Genomic DNA, 20,664 nt, shown 5'->3' with positions numbered 1-20,664 from the left:
GTAATTTTTCTGACATTAGGTGGATTCCCCCATATAATGTGTAGAGGTATATACATCATACCTCTAATGTATTTGTATCTCTATTTCTTCCTTTACCAATTCATTAGGTGCTGTCTGGAATTCCGAGTGTGAAAGGATTTCAATGTTCAATATGTATATTCTATTCCATTTTTCTACCGTTTGCCTTTGTAACTTCAACAAAATGCTTAAACCTGTATTTGTTGATCCATCATCTTTCAGCAGTGCCCTTTGATTGCCTGTGCTGTGCTGAGTTGCTTTCGTTGTGTCCGAATCTTTGCAACCCCATGGACCACAGCCCACCAGGCTCCTCTGTCAGTGGGATTCTCCTGGCAAGAATGCTGGAGTAGGTGCCATTTCTTCCTCCAGGGGATCTTTCCGATCCAGGGATCAAAACCATGTCTCCTGCATCGCCTGCATTGTAGGTGGATTATTTACCACTGAGCCACCAGGAAGCCCCTTGACTGCCTACTTTTAAATTAAAATATTGTTACTGAGATGGTTGGATGGCATGACCAACTCAATGGACATGAGTTTGAGCAAGCTCCAGAGGATGGTGAAGGACAGGGAAGCCTGGTGTGCTCCAGTCTACGGGGTAGCGAAGAGTCAGACACAACAGAGACTGAACAACATCGTTACTGATTTCCTAACCTTTCAGCTATTTTTCTTTCTTTTTCCAAGTCCTATCTTCTGCCACAATACTCGCACTTTCACATTAATAAAGTTGTTGAACTTTTGTTCTGTCCTGCTAGGACACAACCTAGTCTTCCAGGCTTTATCTAAAGGTTGACTCTTCAAATGGGAAATGGATTGTATTTACTTGTTATTCTTATGTAGTTTTATGTAAATACAGTAATAACGCTGGGATTACACTTCTTGCCTTTCAACTCAGTGTCAAGGAGAACATGTCCAACACCAAGTCAAATGGGTTTCATTCCTTACACTTCATCATTTCTTAATTTCATGTCACTTTTAGTTTGTTTCATAATTCAGATCTTGATTTTTTTAAGACCAATTTTCCCTTGGGGTTTCCAGTTGCCTTTCTTTTTTCTTGCATTATTTACCATTATCATATTCTTGTTTTAAATCTATCAGTTATATTCTTTAATCTCTTGAGAACTGCCTTTATCCTTCTTTCTTGGGGTCTTCTGGGATGCTGCTCCAATGTGGGCTGTTGTGGTCCAAGCTGCTGTGCACCTGACATCTGGAAAATTCTTTTTACTGCTCTTGTAGGTTACATCCCAGCTTTTCTTCTTTCTTCTATCTTAGGTCCTACTGTTACTGAAATCTAGCCTCAAGTAACTTCCTAAGAAGGGGTGTGTTGGAGACAAACTTTATCTATTCTTGTTTTTTTCTAAAAACGCTTATGTTATCCTCCACTTGACTGAGGGTTTACATATAGGATCCTAAACTGAAAATAATTTTCCTTCAGAGTTTTGAAGACACAACTCCATTATATTCTGGCTCTAGTGTTGCTGAGAAGTCTGACACCATTCTGATTCCTGTTCATTTGTAGGAATTTGATCTTGCTCTCTGAGCCTTTTACAATCTACTCTTTATACTCAGCACTTAAATTTGGCCAGGATGCATCTAGCTGTCCATTTTGTGCAGTCACTGTTCTGGACACTCAGTAGCTGTCTCAATGGGATAGTCTTTCTTCAGCCCAGGGAAACTTCTACTGTACTTTCTTTGCTAATTTTCTCCTTTTTAATATTTGCTTTTTTCTTTCTAGATAACTATTAGTTAGGATTATTCTTCTCTTTTACTTTTCTGTTTCATTTTATTTTCCTATCTTTCTATTCAATGCTTGGTGAGATTTCAACCACTTTCTAGTCCTTCCACAGAACAGTTTATTTCATCACTTGACTTTAGTTTTCAAGAGCTTCTTTCATTCTTCTTCTCAAAATCCCAGTTTTAGAATGTATTATCTTCCCAACCCTGAGAATTCTAAAAAAATTTTAAAGTCATCTTCTGTTTCCTGAATCCTGTTTCTCCAGGAGTGAGAGTTTTCTGCTTATTTTCATATATTTCCTTTATACTGGTAGTTCTCTCCTTACTCTTCACATATGCCTCCTTGGGTATCTTTCAATGTCAAATTCAAAAGAATGACAGATGGTGTGGAATTACTATGCAGTTGTGCATCCACTTTGCTTCAGTGGGCTTCCCTGAACCTTTCTGAGATTTTCTGGGTAAACCTGTCTCCTGTCTCCTCTGTTGCCTCTTATTCTGTGTGTGGTTTCCTTCAGCTGGTTCCTCTGAAAACTTCTCCTTGTATACCTGACATATTTGCTTATATCTCTTATATGTTGGTGGCCTCTACCTTCCTTCTTTAATATAACAAATTTACATCTTCTTGGAATTCTAAAACCCTAACAAAATTTTGGAAAGATAGGAGGCAAAGGTATGTCCTGGGTGCACCAACTGGAACTACAAGAAGATTAAGAAATTTTTATTTTCTTAATTTTACTTTTTTATCATCTTAATTCCTCCATCTTTCTACAGCTTGGTGCCCCTAAGCCAGGAGACTCACCTGAAGTTTAGAGTCTCCCCAGGAGTTATTCCCAGATGTTCAGCATCTCCTGGCCCTCACTCTTACCATGGTCCATATAAGCCAGAGCCTGTTTCCCCAGCTTTCTTTCTACATAGGTTTGAGGTGCCCAGAAGATAGAATGAGAACAACCCTTCCTTGGGCACCATCCTCTCCCCTCATCATAGGGCCTGAGAGGCTCTGCATGCTCTACAATACCACAGGCTCCCCTTCATCCTCACTTCACCCTTCATAACCCTCAGATCTCAGCTCCAGCACCGTTTCCTCAGAAAACCTTCTCTATTGTCCCTGACTTCAAATTCCTCCATCATATGGGGTCATGGAGCAACTTCTCTCCCCTTTACAGCATTTATCTCAGTCTGTAATATTTGTGAAGCAAGACCACAAATATCTCTTTTCTGTTCACTTTGATGTCCTAGGCCCTTGAGCACAAACTGGCATATAGCAGGTGCTCAAGAAATCTCTCTTGAGCAAGTGAATCATTATGAAGTTACCCCGAGGAGAAACACTCCTTCAGCTAATTGACAAATAACCCACAGGGTGACCAGAGTGCAACCCCACACATGCTCCACCTCAGAGGTCTGATAACTCATGAGGCCCTCGTCAGCACCGACCAGGGCCTGAATCACAGGCTTCCGTGGGCACTTGTCTGAAGCCTCAGATCTGTTCATGGAGAGCTCCATGGTCAGGGAGGAGGATTCCAGTGTAGCCCTCAGGACTTGAGGCTCACATGGCCTTCTGACCACCCCAGCTTCAATAGGGACTTTGGAACAGACAAAGTTATGACTCATCTCCAGACAAGGTCCCTGAAGCTTGGAAGGAGGGCAAACAGCCAACATACCCAAAGGGCCAGGAGGAACTTTCTTAGTTGAAGCCGTAGTCCCCCGCAGGGGGTGGGGGTCCAGAGGCTGCCCAGAACCAATGGCGACATACCTGGCTGGGAACAATGGAGCCCCACACCTCAGCTACTTTTTCGCCTCTGGTTTCCCAACAGTGAGGCTCTTATTAAATTTGGGATTACCATGTGTAAAGGACAGTGTGAATTTTGTTTGCTCTGCCATGTAACTTGCCTTTCCAAACAGTCAGTCAGAGCTGCAGTTAATCTACTGACCATGAGCTTAGCCGGCAGGTGGCCAGGAGGCCCCACCGAATTCCTCCGAACCCTTTGTTACCTGGCCTGGAAGGAGAGATCGCTTGTTTGGGAAGTGTTTCTCCTCCCTCGGAACATTTTCTGTATTAAGAGTCTTTTGTCACCATAAAGCTGAAGAGGGGATTATGATGGGTAGGCTTCACCCAGATTGTTTTCTCCAGATGGGAATGGTGTGCTGGCTGGCCTAATGAAACCTTTTTTCAGGGGACAATGCCTTTCCATTAAATTAAAGCTGAAGCCTCAACAATGCCTCTGAATAAACTCTCATTTGAATATTTAATTTGGGATGGAAGGAGCTAAGTAAACACCTCTCTCCCCTCAGCCCCTTTCTGGAGACCCCCCTTGATCGAAAACCTAAGATAGAAACTTGAGTTGTAGATGTCAGGTTAGTAGTTATTGCTGCCACCATCAAAGACAGAAAAAAAAATCTAAATCTAACATTGACCTCAAAGAATGTTGTTTACTCCTAAAACTGTTTATTCCTAAAAATTCCAGAAGTGAATGCTGATCAGATTTTTGTTTAGTCACTAAGTTGTGTCTGACTCTTTGCCAACCTCATGGACTGCAGCACGCCAGGCCTCCCTATCCCTCACTATCTCCCGGAGTTTGCCCAAGTTCATGTTCACGGAGTCAGTGATGCCATCCAACCATCTAATCAGATTAGCAGTCATATAAAATCTTCCCAGATAAAATCTTGGCACTAGTGGCAGAGAACCCATCTGCCAGCACAGGAGACTTGGGTTCAATCCCTGGGTCAGGAAGATCCCCTGTAGGAGGGCACGGCAACCCACTCCAGTATTCTTGCCTGGAGAATCCCATGGACAGAGGAGCCTGGAGGGCTAGAGTCCACAGCGTTGCAAAGAGTTGGACATGACTGAAGTGAGCAAGCAAGCGAAAATCTGTCTGTCCTGAGCCTTGCAAGTAACAGAGACCTTTGGGATGATCACCCTCCCCACCCCAAGTGCTCAGGATCCACAGCTGAGACCAAAGATCCTCAGGGAACAGTGTGCTGCCTCGAACCCTGTCCAAGTTCCTCCTTTTCTTCTTCAGGGGTTCTCTAAGATAGAGATATATGTTTAACTAGGCTCGATTCTTTTTTGTTTTTTTAATGGCTGCAGTGACGCTCAAAAGCACTGTATGGAAAAGGAGTTTTCTCCACCCTCCTCCTCTACCTGGCAACCAGGCAGCGAGGCAACAGGCACCCAAGAGACAGAGTTGTGTGTGGGCTCCTTTGTGCTAAGAGTCAGAATTATCCCAGAATAATTTCTCTGTGGATCATCTGTACAATTTTCTTGTCCCTACTCATAGCACATCAGCTAACTCTTGGTCTCCTTTTCACCTCTGGCTTCCTGGGGAGGACCACCCATCTTTGTTTTGTCCTCCCAGAGATGGTCATCAATGCCAACCAGGCTATGTGCTGGCCTTTCCGCCTCTCTTCAGTTTTCCTTCATTTTCATCTTCTTTGCCTCTGGTGGGGATGATCAGAAGCAGCTTAATCACAGTGGGAGGGGATGAATTCTCACCCCGGCACACTTGATCTGTCAAGAGCTCACTTTCTGCCTTGCCAGTGGGGAAGCAAAGAGGACCCAGAGAAAGATTTACCTGGCCTTTGCTGACCTGGTGGCCCTTGAGCTTAACCTCAGCCCAGTTGAGCTGGAGTAGCTGTCAGGGCCACAGTGCTGGACACCATCTAACTAAATTCCCTACATGCATCCTGGGGGTTAGCAATCAAGTCCTAAGGCAAAGGAAGCATTTAAAGTGATTTTAGAGACTGGCCACTAGGACCAACCAACCATTTCTACCACTTGGAGTCCTGGGCAGCCAGAGCCTAAAATCCAAGAAATCACACACATATGCATACACAGTCTGGCACACAACTTTTGATGGGCAGCTGACCCCCAGTCTCTCTGGAGTGGGGGCCCGGATGTGTCCACACTGGAGGAGTGGACTGCCTGGCATCTGGTCAAATCACAAGCGTCCCAGAGCTCAGAGCCCCTTGCTCAGACTCAGCTTTCAACCGTTGCTTGGCTTCCACAACTCTACAGTCTTTAACAACCACACACTGGCAATGCCACCCTTCTTCTCCTATGCATTCAAATTAACCAGTGAGCCGTCTTTCTTGGGGTGCCTTTCCTCCAGGTAGGAGGAATCCCAGGCAGAGTGGTGGCCAGGGCTCCTCTGGGCACACCATTTCCTCAGGGGAAATGGTACAAGGGCAGGGATGGGCAGGCAGCCAGCTGCCCTCTCCTTAATTTCACCTAAGTCTCACTCTCCTCGTCTGTAACAAGAGGGATGATAAGAGTAACAATGTCAGAGGATTGTTGTGAAGATAAAGTGAGATGATATACAGAAAGCCCTTAACAAAAGGCCTGGGGCACAGTAAGCACTTAAGTTGCTTCTACCGTTTCCCTTTGGGTCCATCCAGTCTTCATTAGGGGCTTTCTGTCCTTTAGTCCCACGATTGTATTAATAGAAAATGTGATCTCTGAGGATAACTTTTAGAGGTATTTTTTGGGAGGTTTGTGACATTTCTGCCAATTCCTGAGTGCAGCCCAGAAAAGAGGGTTGAGATGGGGCCAGAGAGATGTCCCAGGCTGGCTCTTGCCCAGCCTCCTTTCTCTGGCCTCCCTTTTCCATCAGCTACTATGTGCCTGGTGTTAGGCTGCCTCGTGAATGAGGCACTACCCCTGCTCTCGTGGGTCAATGCACTGGCCCTGGGGCTCTCAGGGCCCATCAGTAGGGCCAGGCTCCTGTGTCAGAGCCCTCAGTGAGGTCCTGCACTTGGCACACGCTACAAAGACAGACCTGGGATTCTCCTTCCATGTCTGCATCCGCCAGTATAGGAATGCTTTCACGCCAGGTCCTTGGAAAGGCCACATCAGGCCAGCAGTCCCGATGCCCCCACTTCTCCTGCATAAAGTCCAGCCCTCTAGGCTGAACAGATGCTCATTCCTCACTATCCAGCCCTCAGCTGTCTCCGTGTTCTCCCTTCACCTGTCCACCTCCTGTCTATTACATCTTCTGACGAACTTCCAACTTCCTTTCCTGAATCCCCCAGCCTCCTCAGCAGCCAGAGTGAGCTTCTACACAGAGAAGCCAAGACCATGTCACTCCTCCGGTGGTCCTGGCTTCCTCTCTGGGCCTACAAGGTCCTGCACACCCCTCGTGTCATTCTCTGCTCACCCGACATGCCCCATGCACCTGCATTCTGCACGCTTGGTCCTGCCTTGGGGCCTTTGCACTTGCTATTACCTCTGCTTTCACTGCTCTTTCTTCCAGTCTCCAAAGGCTGGCTTTTTCATTACAACTCAAGTGGTGCCTCCTTCAGGAGAACTTCCCTGACCTTATATCTAAAGAAGGCCCAGTCACTTTCTAAAATATCAGTGTATTTTACTGTCTTCACCACATCTCTCCTGATTTGAACTGGTCGGGTTTGTGCATATGTAGTTTGCCTCTCCCCCTCCACTGAATGCCGCTCCGGGATCACAGAATTAGTCGCTCTAGTTCACGACTCTCCCCTGAGTGCCATTCACCTGTTAGGACGAGTGAACCAATGACTCTTTACCTCATTTAACTCACATTCCTGCATTTCCTGCAAGTCTACATTTCCTGAAATCTTCATGAGCTTCATGCTCCTGGTAGGGCCTTTCCTCCTCCTGCCAGGACTGTTGTGGCCTAATATAAACCCTGCCCTCTCTTTCAAAAGGTTCTTGCTCCTTCTGCCGATCTCTAACAATCCTTAGCCAGTCCTTCTCCATGGATTTGCTGCACTTGAGGACAGGCTCTGTCTCCCTTCTGAGTTTATAAGCACCATGTGGGCAGGGACCCCACCTGCCTAGTGCTCCAGTTCCCCTGCACAAGGTGGACATGCCATCAGGTGCGTGCACTGCTTAATCAGGACGGCCCTCCTGGCTCAGGTAACCTTGTGAAGCTGATGAGTGGCTTCTGACACTTGGATTCCCCCATTTCCGCTCTTTCCTCTGGTCTTGGGCCCCTTTTCCTCCTCTAGGTTCCCTCCTCTCTCTTACCACCTGCTCTACATCCCCTCCCGCTTTCAGGCCTCACTTCAGATCTTTCACACCCAGGACCAGAACATCACTTCTCCCAGAGGAGCCTGATTCTGACAATGACCCCTGCCTGGAGTTCAGAAGGCGGTCTTTGGTGGAATTTCGGTATTAGCAACATGTTTCTTTCCTACCTGAGAACTTTCCTCTGCTCCTTAAATCTTGCCTCCTAGACAATTACTTGTGGAGAAGGCAATGGCACCCCACTCCAATACTCTCGCTTGGAAAATCCCGTGGATGGAGGAGCCTGGTGGGCTATAGTCTATGGGGTTGCTGAGAGTCGGACAAGACTCAGCGACTTCACTTTCACTTTTCACTTTCATGCATTGGAGAAGGAAATGGCAACCCATTCCAGTGTTCTTGCCTGGAGAATCCCAGGGACGGGCGAGCCTGGTGGGCTGCCGTCTATGGGGTCACACAGAGTCGGACACGACTGAAGTGATTTAGCAGCAGCAGCAGGCAATTATTTGCTCTGCATTTGTGGAGCTCAATGGGGCCTCAGGACCAGGACAGAGGCCAATCTCTGACCCCACCTCGGGTCTTCCCCTGAATATTCCCAAGTGTGCAGATCCCAGAAAAAACAATATGACTGAAAGGCTAGAGGTTATGGCCACAAACAGGAATCTATTTCCTATCCTACAGCCCTGTCCAGTCTAGCTACTGACACCACCTCCTGCTCTGAGAGAATAAGAAGATGCCAGGCAATGTGGGGGCTCAAGAAGTCATCAGGATATGAAGGACCTCCCCCATTTCCAGGTGCCCATAAATGTGCAGACCATGAAGCTGGAATGGAGGAGAGCGAGTCGCCATCCTCTCCCAGTTTGTCGCCCTCACGCCTCCCACATCCCAGGCCTCATGGGGGAGGGTAAGGTAGATTAAGGGAAAGGGCTTACATTCCCAGAGCAGAAGGTTCCGACTTTTAGGTTGACCTCTTGCAATTTTATGAGGAAGCCACGAGCAAATCCCTTCCATTCTACATCACACACACACTTTGAGTCAGTTTGCTCCTCTTTCCCCCATTGTCATTCACGTCCCCTGCCCACATGGCTGCTTTCTTTCACCAGGACCACATTACCGGAGCCCCCTCACTGGAATCTCCACTCCCTTGAAACTACTCCCCACCCAGCATTCAGACTGATCTTTTAAAAAATGTCCCTCTGGCTATATCATTCTCATAACTCCAAACCGTTCAATGACTGCTCATCAGACTCCAAATAAAATCCAGTCTTACTAAATCCTGCACAAGTTGGCTCTTGGCCATCTCATGCCCCTCCTCATAAGGCCTCTATGACACGCTGACCTTGCATTCATCCTCAGCCTCCACAAGCTTCAGGCCACCTAAACCCCTTGGACCCCCTGTCATCTGTCTGTGTGATGGCTCCTTTTCTCAACCGAGACCCCTCAGAGAGGCTTTTTCCCACCAGCCTGTCTGAGGTAGGCTATTACTCTCTACCAATAGCACCCTATATGTTTTCCACTGAACTCACTATAATTTATTTTATAATTGCACTGCCACATTTATTATTTACAATGCAAGTCACTCATGTGGAGAGCGGTTTTGTCTTTCTGACTAGGCCCCAGCATGTTACGGGGGTCTTTCTTTTTCACTATTAGATCCCCAGCAGCTAAAAGGGTGATGGCACACAAAAATATTTATAAGTGAATAAACATGGAGGTACTCAGACCCCCACTGTTCCTCTTCTCCCTACACTGGTGACTGAGGCAGCACTCCCCCCACAACCAGCCTGGGGCAGAGCAAGGTGAAACAGCTGGGTCATTCTAGAACTCACAAAAGAAAGTCTCCCGAGAACTACTATTCTCTAGGGACAAGCTAAGGTGGGACAACTCTTTCCTGGTAGTATCAGAGAATTCTTATTCCCTGAGGCAATCAAAATCTCTGACCCTGATTGATGATGGAATGTTTTTATCTTGACTACTTTAGAATTTAGCATGAAATGGGAAATTATCTAGTTCAAACAGGAAAACACATGTCCAGAGAGATCAAGTAGTTTGCCTAAAATCACCAGTTTGTTACTGGGGAAGCCCAGGCTAGAACCTCGTTATTCTGGATCCATTGTACTTCTTCTTGCAGCCCATTTTCTCTTGTGTTCTCTCCCAGGAGCCTGTGAGGGATTTGCCTTTGCCGAGACTGATTTTTCTTAGGGTGAGTGAGGCCTGTGGGACCTGAATCCTATTTTTGTCTTTTTACAATATTAGTCACTATGTAACTCAACATCTTTTAGGCAAAGCATTATCTCAAAAGTTTTAGTACCTCAAGATATGCTTAAGGGATGCAGAAAAGTTCATCAGAGAGGAAAGCTCAAGGTTGTATCAGCTGTCTACTGCAACAAACTGCTCCTGAACTCACTTAGTTGCTTAAAACTATCTTTTATTAGCTCATGAGTCTGTGAGCCATTCGGGTTGGTCTCACCAGGCTTGCTTGCATGCCATAATGAGCAACTGAGTTGGCCAGGGACTGTTTGGTCCTGGACGCCTTTGCTCACAGGGCTGGAATGATGGGGTGAGTGGGTCACATGTCTTCAGTGTATAGCAGGATAGCTTGGACTTTTTCACATAGTATTTGGGTTCCAAGAGAAAACCCCAATGTGCAAGTGATTTTCAAACCTCTGCTGTACTCATGTTTATGAACATCTCATTGGCTAAAGTAAGCCAACATAAATTCAGAACCAAGGGGTGGAGAAATAGATTCCATTTCTTGATGGGGAGGAGCTGCCAAATATCGCTGCCATTTATTTTTCAACCATAAGGGCACAGTCAGATAAATCCCTTCAGTATCATATTTATATTAAGAATATGAAACCACCCTATGGTTTATCTAGTTGGTTGGGGGTGAGGGAGGGAGGATGAAAATGTAATAGGGAAGAACAAATCTGATTCCATATTAGATCTGTCTCTTTTACTTTAACCTTTGTATTTTATTGCTTTTGCTTTAAGACTGTTGCCTTTAGCCTGAAATATACTGGCTAGCCTATTCTCAAGGCTCTCTAACCTTTAAGGGTATAACACTTTTCTGTTCATATAAAGATAAATAGTTGCAGAAAAAAGAATATTTATCTTGATGGAGGTTCACAGGAATATGGTGACTTGACCTGCATGGACAGCTGCAAGAACAAAGCATTCCTACACCAAGAAGTCTGCAACAACCAATCACTCCTCTCCCTCACTTTGCCTTTAAAAATGCTTTGCTGAAATCTTTGGGGCAGTTTGGGTTTGGGGGCTCATTTATTCTGTGTGACCCTTCAATAAAACTCTCTGCTCCAAACTTTGTTTCAATATTGTTTGACCACACTGTGCAGGATACAGGATCTTGTACTAGGTAACAGAAGTAGGGCTTAGGAGTAACCTGATTGTGAGGTGAGGCCAAAACACTGACAGCAAGGAGGAAGGCAAGCTGGAGCCCCTTAAACCTTTGTCACTCAGCCTGGTGGTCCCCCACAACCTGAAGTGGGCTGAGTAGGAATAGCTGGGCAGACAGCAAAAACATGGGTTACTTGGGAGCTGTGAGCGGCTTCATTCTGCTGTCTCCTGGCATCCTCAGATGCTGCTTATATAAACAGCTTGGCCAAGAATAGAGAGAGAGAGCGAGCGAGCCTCAGCCTTCCACTCAAAACATAGGCTGGTCAGGGCTGTGGCCTCTGCTCCTAAAAATAAAGCCTGTAAAGGGAATGAAGGCTAATGCACCTGGAGGTGAAACCACAGGTCAGGTGGGCAAAGCTTTTAAATGGACTGTCTTTAAATGGACTGTGTCGGGGACAGCACGGTGACATTTCCCCCAAGCTCAAGGAGAGCTTGGCCATCAGAAGGCTGACTGCAAATCACGATCGCCATGGGCTGAGCTCACTTTCAGACCCTGCCCAGGTTCCAAATTTCTCACATCGGTAGCCAGCAAACAATCACAAAATAGAATCTAACTGACAAAGCCCTTCTAAATCCCAGAGGCGAACCTCACACAACCAACCAGTATGCTCAGACTCCTTCACCCATTCTGCCCGTGGACCTGGCCTGGGATGGAGAGGTGACAGTGGCCACCAGGAAGGCCTGGGGGCTTCCAAACGAGGTGAGGGAGGGCCGCAGCTCAGAGGCTTTTTTCTTGCAGCTCCAGACAAATTAAAAACCTCCTTACCGGCCATTCATTCGGAGGAGGCTTCTTCCTTCCTCCTCAGGGGGGCTGCAGTGTTGGAAGGAGATCAGATTCTGGAAGGCCTGGCCTCCTGGAGCTCTCAAGGAGGGGGAACCTGAAAGAATGGATAGAGAAAGGCCCTAACCCTGAGGAGATTGGCAGGCAGGGAGTGGGGGTAAAGTGCAGCCCAGGTCACTGGGAAAAAAGAAATCTCAAAGTAAGGGAGTGGGGGAAAGTTCCACTTCCAGCCTCATTATGAAAGGAGCTTGGGTATAGAGAGGGGCGGGAGAGCCTGAAAGAGGGAGAAAAGGGAAACGAAACGTGGCAGAGAGCAGAAGAGATTCTTGTGGGGCCTGGGCTGTTTGAAGGAACATGGGCTGGCAAAGGGGCCGCCTCTTTCAGAACCGTAGAGACCTGGAAGCCCATTGCCTGGAACTCCCAAAGAGGGAGGGCAAAATGCCCTATTAAGGGTGGGACGAATTGATTTCCCAAAGAACAGCACCATTTCCTCCAAGCGCCATCTCCAGTCCTCCTTAATCTGCCCTGGAGGCAGCGGGTGACCTCCGAGGAGGCCCCTGGAGGTGTCTTTGTTCTGGGGCATTCTGCAGCTTGCCCCACACCCACCCCTTGCACCTGGGCAGTAGTCTCCAGGTGCACTTGTCCATCCTTCGCTGGCTGGCCAGGAGGGATGGGAGGATGCCTTTGTATGTGAAAAGCCACGAATCCTTCGACTTCAGTTTTCCCTTCCACTTGACACATCGGCTGATGGTTTTCCTATACACTCCTACGGCCACAGAGACCTGCTCCCAGGGGGGTAAAATAGTTTAATCTGCAACACTTTATCTGGTAAGACAAGTTTGTGACTGAGTCTACCTAGCGGGCTGACCCTCACTATTTATTCATGGCCAGAACCCTGCTAGTCGAAAACTCGGCTGGGCCCTGGCATCCCCAGGTGTCCCCCGCTGAGTCCTAATCCAATCCCTCAGGTTTGCTAATTTAATTGTGTAATGGTCCACACCTGAGACATCCCCCGAACTATCTTGAGGACATTACTTAGCTTAAAAGACTAATAAAGAGTATTAAGGCAGAGACTTAGACATTGAAAGCTTTCTCCATCTCAAAAACATCTGAGTCAAGCAGAAGAGAACTGAAGCGGGGATGGGGAATGGGCGGGGGAGACCTCCAAGTTACAAAAAGCAACAAGAAGTAATAAAAGTTCTTGCCGAGTGATTCTGAAATATGTATTTAGCCCTTGTAAATTAAATACCCTGGGTTTTTAAAGAGCGATTTCCCTAAACATCTATTATTCACATCAGTAGGACAGACGGTAAGCCACTGTAAGATTTATGGAAGCTAAAAGACTTCCTAAGCTAAAGGTTAATGAAAGTGTAATTCGAATCATGAAATCTTTACGTGTCGGCTCGGTTTACACCGAGGGCGCATTAGGGATGCCTCGGGTCCGGCGGGCGGCCCGTGACGTCACGGCGGGTATTTAAATGGGCGGGCCCGGGCTGCTCTGCATGTAATTCTTTAAAAATATAAAAGCCTCCCTCTCTTTCGTCCTCTGTCTCTCCAGCTGTAACAACTTCACCGACTGTCTTGGTTCCACCCCGAGGATTTTCGCTGAGAGAACACGGTTAGAGGGAATCAGGAAGCAGAGAAAAGGTCACAAATGAGCACCTCAGGAACAATGAAAGCTTTTCTCTATGCAACAGTGGGAGCGTTGCTAGAAAAAACTGGAAAGGTATTAATCAGAAGTGGCTATAAATCCTCTGGAGTTTTGCTCTTAGAAAACTCCTCAGAGAAAGTCTTGAAGGAAATGCAGGTCAAAGCCCAAAAAAGCTCTTGATCAGAGATTGCCGGAGGAAAATCTTCCCAGACGTCGTTTAATAGGCAGCAATCACCCCAGGAGTGGGGAAGCCAAGTACGCTTGAAACATGGTTGCAATTCCTAATAGATCTTGCCACACTTAAGGCACTGCAAGCTCCGTCCAACGAACAGCTGAAGCTAGCTGGCGATTCATAAAGCCAACAGTTTAAAGTTTATTATGATGAAAGCACTTAATGACAGCCATCGCTAGGGGCCCATCATTTATAAAGCTGTGCTGAGTATTAGACATGTAGCATGACCACCAATTTTATGTCACAATTGCTACCATAAAATGACCTTTGGTGATTTTTGCTGCATGTGGTGGACAGCTCTTCCTTCACATTAGTGCTCTGTGGCTTTCTTTGCAGACTATTATGCTGTCTAAAGCTTATTTGGCACTGTCGTGAGCCTCAACCCTTGTTATTACCCCAAAGGCCTGTCTTAAAAAAAATAAAAAAAAGAACTCATGCTCTATAACACCACTCCAATAATTTACAGTTCTTACCAGCCTGGGTTAGTGTAATATTTTAATGCAAATATGCTTTGCCATTGCATTTTATTTAAAAAGAAAAAAAAAGTTCCCATGTTTCTGGCTAGGACACCACCCTTCTGATGGAGTCCACTGAAACCAGCCTCTTATTCCTTGGTTAGGTCTCATTGAATGGGCACTCCTTTCCCTGATTGCTTAAAAACACCTCCAGGAAAAAAAAAAAAAAAGGTTAATTAAACTTTCCTTGGGAAAGAGTTTTGTTTTTTTTAAAGATCCTATGTGTGATAAACCCACCTAGCGCAGAAACACTAATTCTTATTTCCCTACATCCTGTCCCAATGCACATTTACATCTGAGTAACATTATTTAATTAGGATTCCATTTTCCAACCTGCTTTGTGTAGTTAGAAAGTGTTTGAATACCCGGCCCCTTTGCCGTTCTGATGTAAACTGCTGCTGAGAAAGTGGTCTGTCCACGCTACACCATCTGTAAATTGTGTATATAATTTTATAAATGATATAAAATCTGCTTCTAGTCCCTGAAAAAAAAATACAAGCATGGCACACTGCAATTTTGGAAGGATTTAAAATATGTGATTTCTGCTGGTACCTACTGTATTGGGTTTAATATAAAGCTTTTTTCAATAAGGTAAATTGTTACATGACAAACTCATCTTCCACCATTATCATCTGCTGTTTGTGTTTAACAACAGGAGTCCCGCTCTAACAAAACTGTTGTAATGGCTGTACAAATTACTCAGCTGAAAGCTTTTCACCAAACAAAACAGTATTAATCAGCAGTTCTTATGAAGGTGCTAATTAAAAACAATTTTCTTCCTCAGTTTGCAATACTAAAGCCATCTTCACTTGCACAGTTTCCAATATACAGCTACTGTATTTGCTCACACTTCAGGCCCTCTATTAACTATTGAATCTCCTATTAGCCATTTTATTATATTTCTGTTTACAAGCTTGTTGACGTTTTAAAAGTCACAGTATGATCTGTTTATCTATTAAAAAATGTATTAATTGAAAAGTCAGGGGGACAAAAAAGGCAAAATATAGACTCCAAATGAACAGACTTCCAGGGCAGAGAACACAGTGAGTGAGCATTTAGTCACAGCCTGGGCAGTAAGGTCTCTGGGTAAAACAAAATCTGAGAATTAAACGTGGCATTTCAGGCGTAATGGTTTGTTAAACACCAATGGGCTCCTTCTTAATTTGGAAATAGTCCATTCAGGAAAAACATATTTGCCCTCTGTCCAAATTCAGTTTCTAAGGAGACCCAATCTGACTTTCAAATCAATTTTTCCTCTCTGGGCTACACTCTATCCAGTTATATATTTCGAACAGTCTGAACTCAGGAGATTTTTGATCTGGGGTAGGGAGTGTATCTGGAATCTGGAGCCCAGATCGAGGGTCTAAACAGCTCTATCTTCCCTGTGGGTGTGTGCATGTGTTTGTCTGTGTCTACGTACACATGACTCCGTCTCCTGTGTGAGTATCCTGCCCCCTCCCCAAGCCCAGTGAATGGGTCCTGCTGGACAATGCCACCCAATTGCTTGGCATAGACTGGAAAGAAGTCAAAGGCTGCTTAAGCACAAAGACTCCATGGAAGCTGGGTTGAGGCAAGGGGACAGTCCACTCCTATTAAAAATGAAGAAGAAGAAGAAATCTAACCCTTAGGAGAAGGCATGCCCCACATTTGTAGATGGAGAGAAGGAACGCACCTCCCCCCGCCCCCCCTCCCCACCGCAACAATCTCCTACTTGTGGTATTAAAACCAGGTTCTCCAACTGTCAAAAGCAGTTAACTAGTTTAGGAAAGACACCTGGCTGTTGAAATAGGGCTCCAGAAGGCCACTAATCCTTCCATTCACTCAGTTAACTGCTGGATCCCCCAAATTGATTCAACAGGTATGCAGTGGTAAATTCAGCCCATACTGAAGCCAAAGGGAAAATCAGCAAGGGGTGGGCAGCTCCTCTCTGAAAACACCCGAGGAACCAGCCAGAAAAGCTTTTATGGCCCGACAAGTTTTCTGCTGAATACTGAGCACCTAAATTACCCTTCCCTAATGGAAGTTACATTTTCATGCTCAGTCAAAAAGCCAACAAAATACACGATTTATACAAAATAGCATCAGCCTCTTAGGCAGTCTTTTCTAGCACTTTTATCCCAATTCACAGCATATCTCTTGCTATAAAATAAAATAAATTTCTTATAACCAACTTGTACGTGGCTGTTCATATCACTGCTTTAGAACTGACCACGGGCGATATCAGAAACATTCTTACATCTAACCAAATCTACTTAGTATGACAAAGGAGATTAGTGCGTTTTCTCAGAAGATATGGGTACACCGGGAACAGGAATATCATAATAATTCTTAAAATTGCAAAGACAGGCTTTGTTTTGAAACAAACACATGCACAATTACACAGACAATTACAGAATGTGGTATTTCAATTGCAATTATGCAACCCAGTACTGATGCAGAGAAATAATTCTTAATCATAAAGTTTTAAAGAAATGTAAATGGACGAACTGTGTAAAGTAGCTATATCTTTTCTCCCTCTCAATACTGGCTTTTCACCAAAATCTGAGAAAGTAAGAATACTTTTAAACTAGTCAATATTACACAATGTTAGTTTCTTACAAACTTCCAAAGAGCCTGAATCAGTAATATCTTCAAGTGAGGGTCCCATTAAAAGACAATCTATGAGACCCTTAACGTTTTACAAAAGATTGTCTAAGTTTTAATCACTTAATGTGCGTATTTCTTTACTCGATGTCTTTGGGCAGCAATAGCTCAATTCTCACACCCTGTCTCAAGCTTAGGTAACTGTACTCTACCATTCTCAGATATTAAGAAAAAAAACGCACTACTAGTTCACTTTTTAAAATACAGTTTCTTCCAGTGAAATAAACACTGGATTTCTACACCCACAACACACAAATGTAAGTGGAATTCTTGCCAATTCATGTATTTTCATGAGAAAAAAAATGGAAATAGTCTTCTGGTTCTGCTGTTCTATATTTTATGAGAAAAAAAATAAGAATAGACTATCTTAGATGCTATTGCAGGGATTGGTTTCCTTTGTCTGGCAAATTTAGTTGCAGGTTTTTCAGAAGAAATCATTTCTCTGTATTTTCACCACTATAAACTACCTGTGTTGCCTTTTAAAACATTCCAAATTCTAATTTTTAAACAAGAAAATGTGAAGCCAGTGTGCAACCTATACAGTCGCCAAAGGAGAGCTGCCACTATGAACTACTCAGCTAAATGGCTGGTTTGCATTGCCCTGGTCTTTATCTAGCACTGAGAATAGACTGCTGTTTTATCCAAAGAGGAATAAATTGCTGTTATTGTGATGTTAGCCCATCACTTGGCATTGCAATTCAAGTTTTTGTGAGAAAGAAATGTATGATCTAACTGCGACTTGACCTATGCCTTCCGAGATCCATCTAGGTGCTCTAATGGAGCAGAAAAAGTGGTGAATACAAGGACATGCAAACTGATGGTGAAAAATTTGTTTGATGATAGAAGTGAGCAGAGAAGACATTTGAGAGTCACTGTTTTTATGACAGCTAAGTTTGTTTAACATGCAAAAGGACTCGCTCCCCCTCCCCCATGGTGTCTCACCTCTCACTTTAATTGTATCATGCTAAATACATGCTTTGCCTCTACTAAAGACAGGAGTATCCCTATATGGCTAGCCTACTACTGACATTACTGTCAGAGTGGGTACAGATGATTCCTTACAGATAAACATCTGAATTTCCACAAAAGGCATTAGAGCATCGTGGGGATGCACCAGGCAAGGAGAAGCTTGGGTTCCCTGCAGAAAAGTCATTCTCTCTTAATCCTAGGTAGCACCTACTAAATGTTTACCATCCACTTGCATCACCGCATAGAACCATATATACTTACTTTCAATCGGATAATTGTGTGACTGAGTTTTTAAAAGCTTGCCCTGGTTGCCACCTTGTTTTAGCAAGCATTTATTCAGAAATTTCCCTGGGAAGGACCTGTTTTGAACGAGGCCTGGAGAACAGCAGTAGATTTGAGCCCTGATAAAGGCTCACTTTTCATTCATAGTCAGAGCCTAAATGTGCTCTTCTTGTACCTAAACAGATAATAAGCACTCAGCACACTCCTCCTTCTTGACACAACACATTGAGACTAATCACACATAATTGGAGAGGAGGAGCAGAGGGCTGGCCACGCTATTGTGTCCAGAGGACAAACGGTCAGTCTATGAGGCTTTGGGCTGATGTAGTCATTTCTTATACATCTATAGGGAAAAAAAACATCCTGTTTAAAAGGAAAGAGAGAATGGGTGAGAGAGACAGCCATTAAAAAAAGGCGGGGGGGGGGGGGGGGGAGAAAGATGGCAGATTTAATATAATTAATTTGAGGGTGATCTGAAAGATTTGATTTATTTATTTTTTTTAACCAGGAAAGAATCATCATGTTTGCTGGTTTGGCAGATGAAAAACGACCATCACTAAAAAATACAACAAAGACCAGGATATTTTCTAAAGGAGGGTGGGGTGGGGTGGGATATGAATCACCAAAAGAAATTCTGAGAGGGAAAATTATTTGGGTGGCTTACAAGTCCCATTCAAATCTCACATAGGCTGCTTATACATATTTAAAGACATAGGTTTGGTGCAGAAAGAGCAACAAGCAGATGGAAAAAAGAGGAGTCTAGGATGGCTGAAGAGTCACGTGGGTGAGCAGGTGGACCCCATAACCCACACATGGAATGTCTCAGAGGTGGTAGGGGCCCAAGTCCTGGGGGTTTAAAAATCTCAGGGAGCCAACAGCTTGCTGCATATTATACCCATTACAGATTTCTGTTTTTGTGAAAGTATTGCCTGTGCACTTGATGTTTTCTTCATCTTTAGAGCTGTTTAAGCTTCTATCCATCTTTGGTTAAAATAAGCAGAAGCGGGAAATGAAGATTTTCTTCATAGACATCCTGGTTTTCCTTTTTCAACTGAAAACAATAATAGAGAAAAAAAGATAAAGAGACTTAGAACAGGAATTTTCACTAGTCAATTGTAATGTTGAGTAAAAGGAAGGCTTCTTATCTAAAAACATTGTTCTGGAAAAATAAACCACACACAAAAAAAACAACTCAAAGTGGTCCTCAGTGGCAGTAACAAGACAATACTGTGGGTTGAGTTAGAAATTATTATTATTATTATTTTGGTAGGGGTAGGGTGTTTTGTTTTGTTTTGTTTTTATAAATAGCCAGGCTTCTTTTGTAACCTCTGTGGACTCTGAGACACTTCAGCACAGGGACAGCTGGGGACTCACTCATCTTCACCAGATCAGCCATTTGGCCTGGAAGTTTCTGCTCCTGCCCACCCTCTGTCCCCTGCCAGTGCCCCAGGAATCAGGCTGGCAGGCAGTTCAGATCATTTAGAGCCTGTGGCACACCTGGGCACAAGGGACAGGCTGGTGGAGCTGAAGACATTTCAAAGGCTTTCCAGCTGCTTCCTAGGGCTTTTAATATTAATGATAAGTAATTCAAAAATTGTTGTCGCCAAGGAGGAAAACATATTCCAACAATTAGAGCAGCAAGCTTTGAATACTACTCAGGTAAAGTTCTGAGGGCCTTCCCTTGATAGATTTAAAAGTCCAATCAGAGTTCTCAAATCTAAAGTACATTTTCCCTCATTCAGGTAGAATAATTTTGAGAGTCGTATTTATATTTATTCTAGCAAATAATACGTTGCTGTTTATAAAGACAAATTTGTTATTTTTGAAGCTGGTGTTTTGGAGCTAACTGTGAATTTATTTTTGAATTTATAAGGATCAGAAATAAGTATTTCTTTTCATTTTACATGGAACCAATTCCTTTGTTTCAAATCAGACAAACATCCCACCTTGCCCTCTCCTGAATCTAAATGAATGGCTCCAGCACGACACTTTCCTGCATTCACCGGTCTGGGGCACATTAACTGGAATCTTTCTAAAGGGCACGTTTCATCTAAATCATATTTCCAAACTGTGATGTGCCTCACTATTAAGGACAACAGAAATGATCCTGTTTTTCCTTTTTCACTGGGGAACATAAAGCCAGCCTGGTCTCTACTTTCTAGTCCATTTGCCCAAGAACTGATGATGGTACAATTGCTGAAGTCACTTCATTCTGTTTTCTTTGATGGCATTTGCTCTTCTTACAGATAGTTAGTTGTCTATTTAGAAAGATCCTAACTGACTTTTGTTGCCACCAAAGTCACGATAGCGTTAATGCTAAACATACATCACTCTTTAATTTTAAAAAATACCCCCAAAATGGCTTCCCAAACTTCCCAAAACAAACCCACTATAACTGGGACCTACCAACCGTAAATACCTGTGTTGCCAGTT

General features: G+C 44.3%; 1 protein-coding gene and 1 long non-coding RNA gene across 4 annotated transcripts in view; one reads left to right on the top strand and one right to left on the bottom strand.

Moving 5' to 3' along the window:
* Positions 1-8,830: 8,830 nt before the first annotated feature.
* On the top strand, positions 8,831-14,267 carry LOC133256953 (uncharacterized). Its single transcript, XR_009739350.1, has 2 exons — positions 8,831-9,214; positions 13,498-14,267. It is a non-coding gene; the product is annotated as an uncharacterized LOC133256953 (long non-coding RNA).
* A 2,377-nt stretch (positions 14,268-16,644) lies between these two features.
* CAMKMT (calmodulin-lysine N-methyltransferase) overlaps positions 16,645-20,664 on the bottom strand; it is a 421,278-nt gene continuing 417,258 nt past the window's right edge. For all 3 annotated transcript variants that reach the window (XM_061432238.1, XM_061432237.1, XM_061432239.1), the window contains one exon: positions 16,645-19,282. In XM_061432238.1, coding sequence (XP_061288222.1) covers positions 19,205-19,282 — 78 coding nt within the window. In that variant the 3' untranslated portion in view covers positions 16,645-19,204. The remainder of the gene's footprint in view (positions 19,283-20,664) is intronic.

This window comes from Bos javanicus, chromosome 11 (genome assembly GCF_032452875.1).
Source record: "Bos javanicus breed banteng chromosome 11, ARS-OSU_banteng_1.0, whole genome shotgun sequence".
Taxonomy (NCBI): Eukaryota; Metazoa; Chordata; class Mammalia; order Artiodactyla; family Bovidae; genus Bos; species Bos javanicus.
This window is presented reverse-complemented; position numbering and strand designations above follow the sequence as displayed.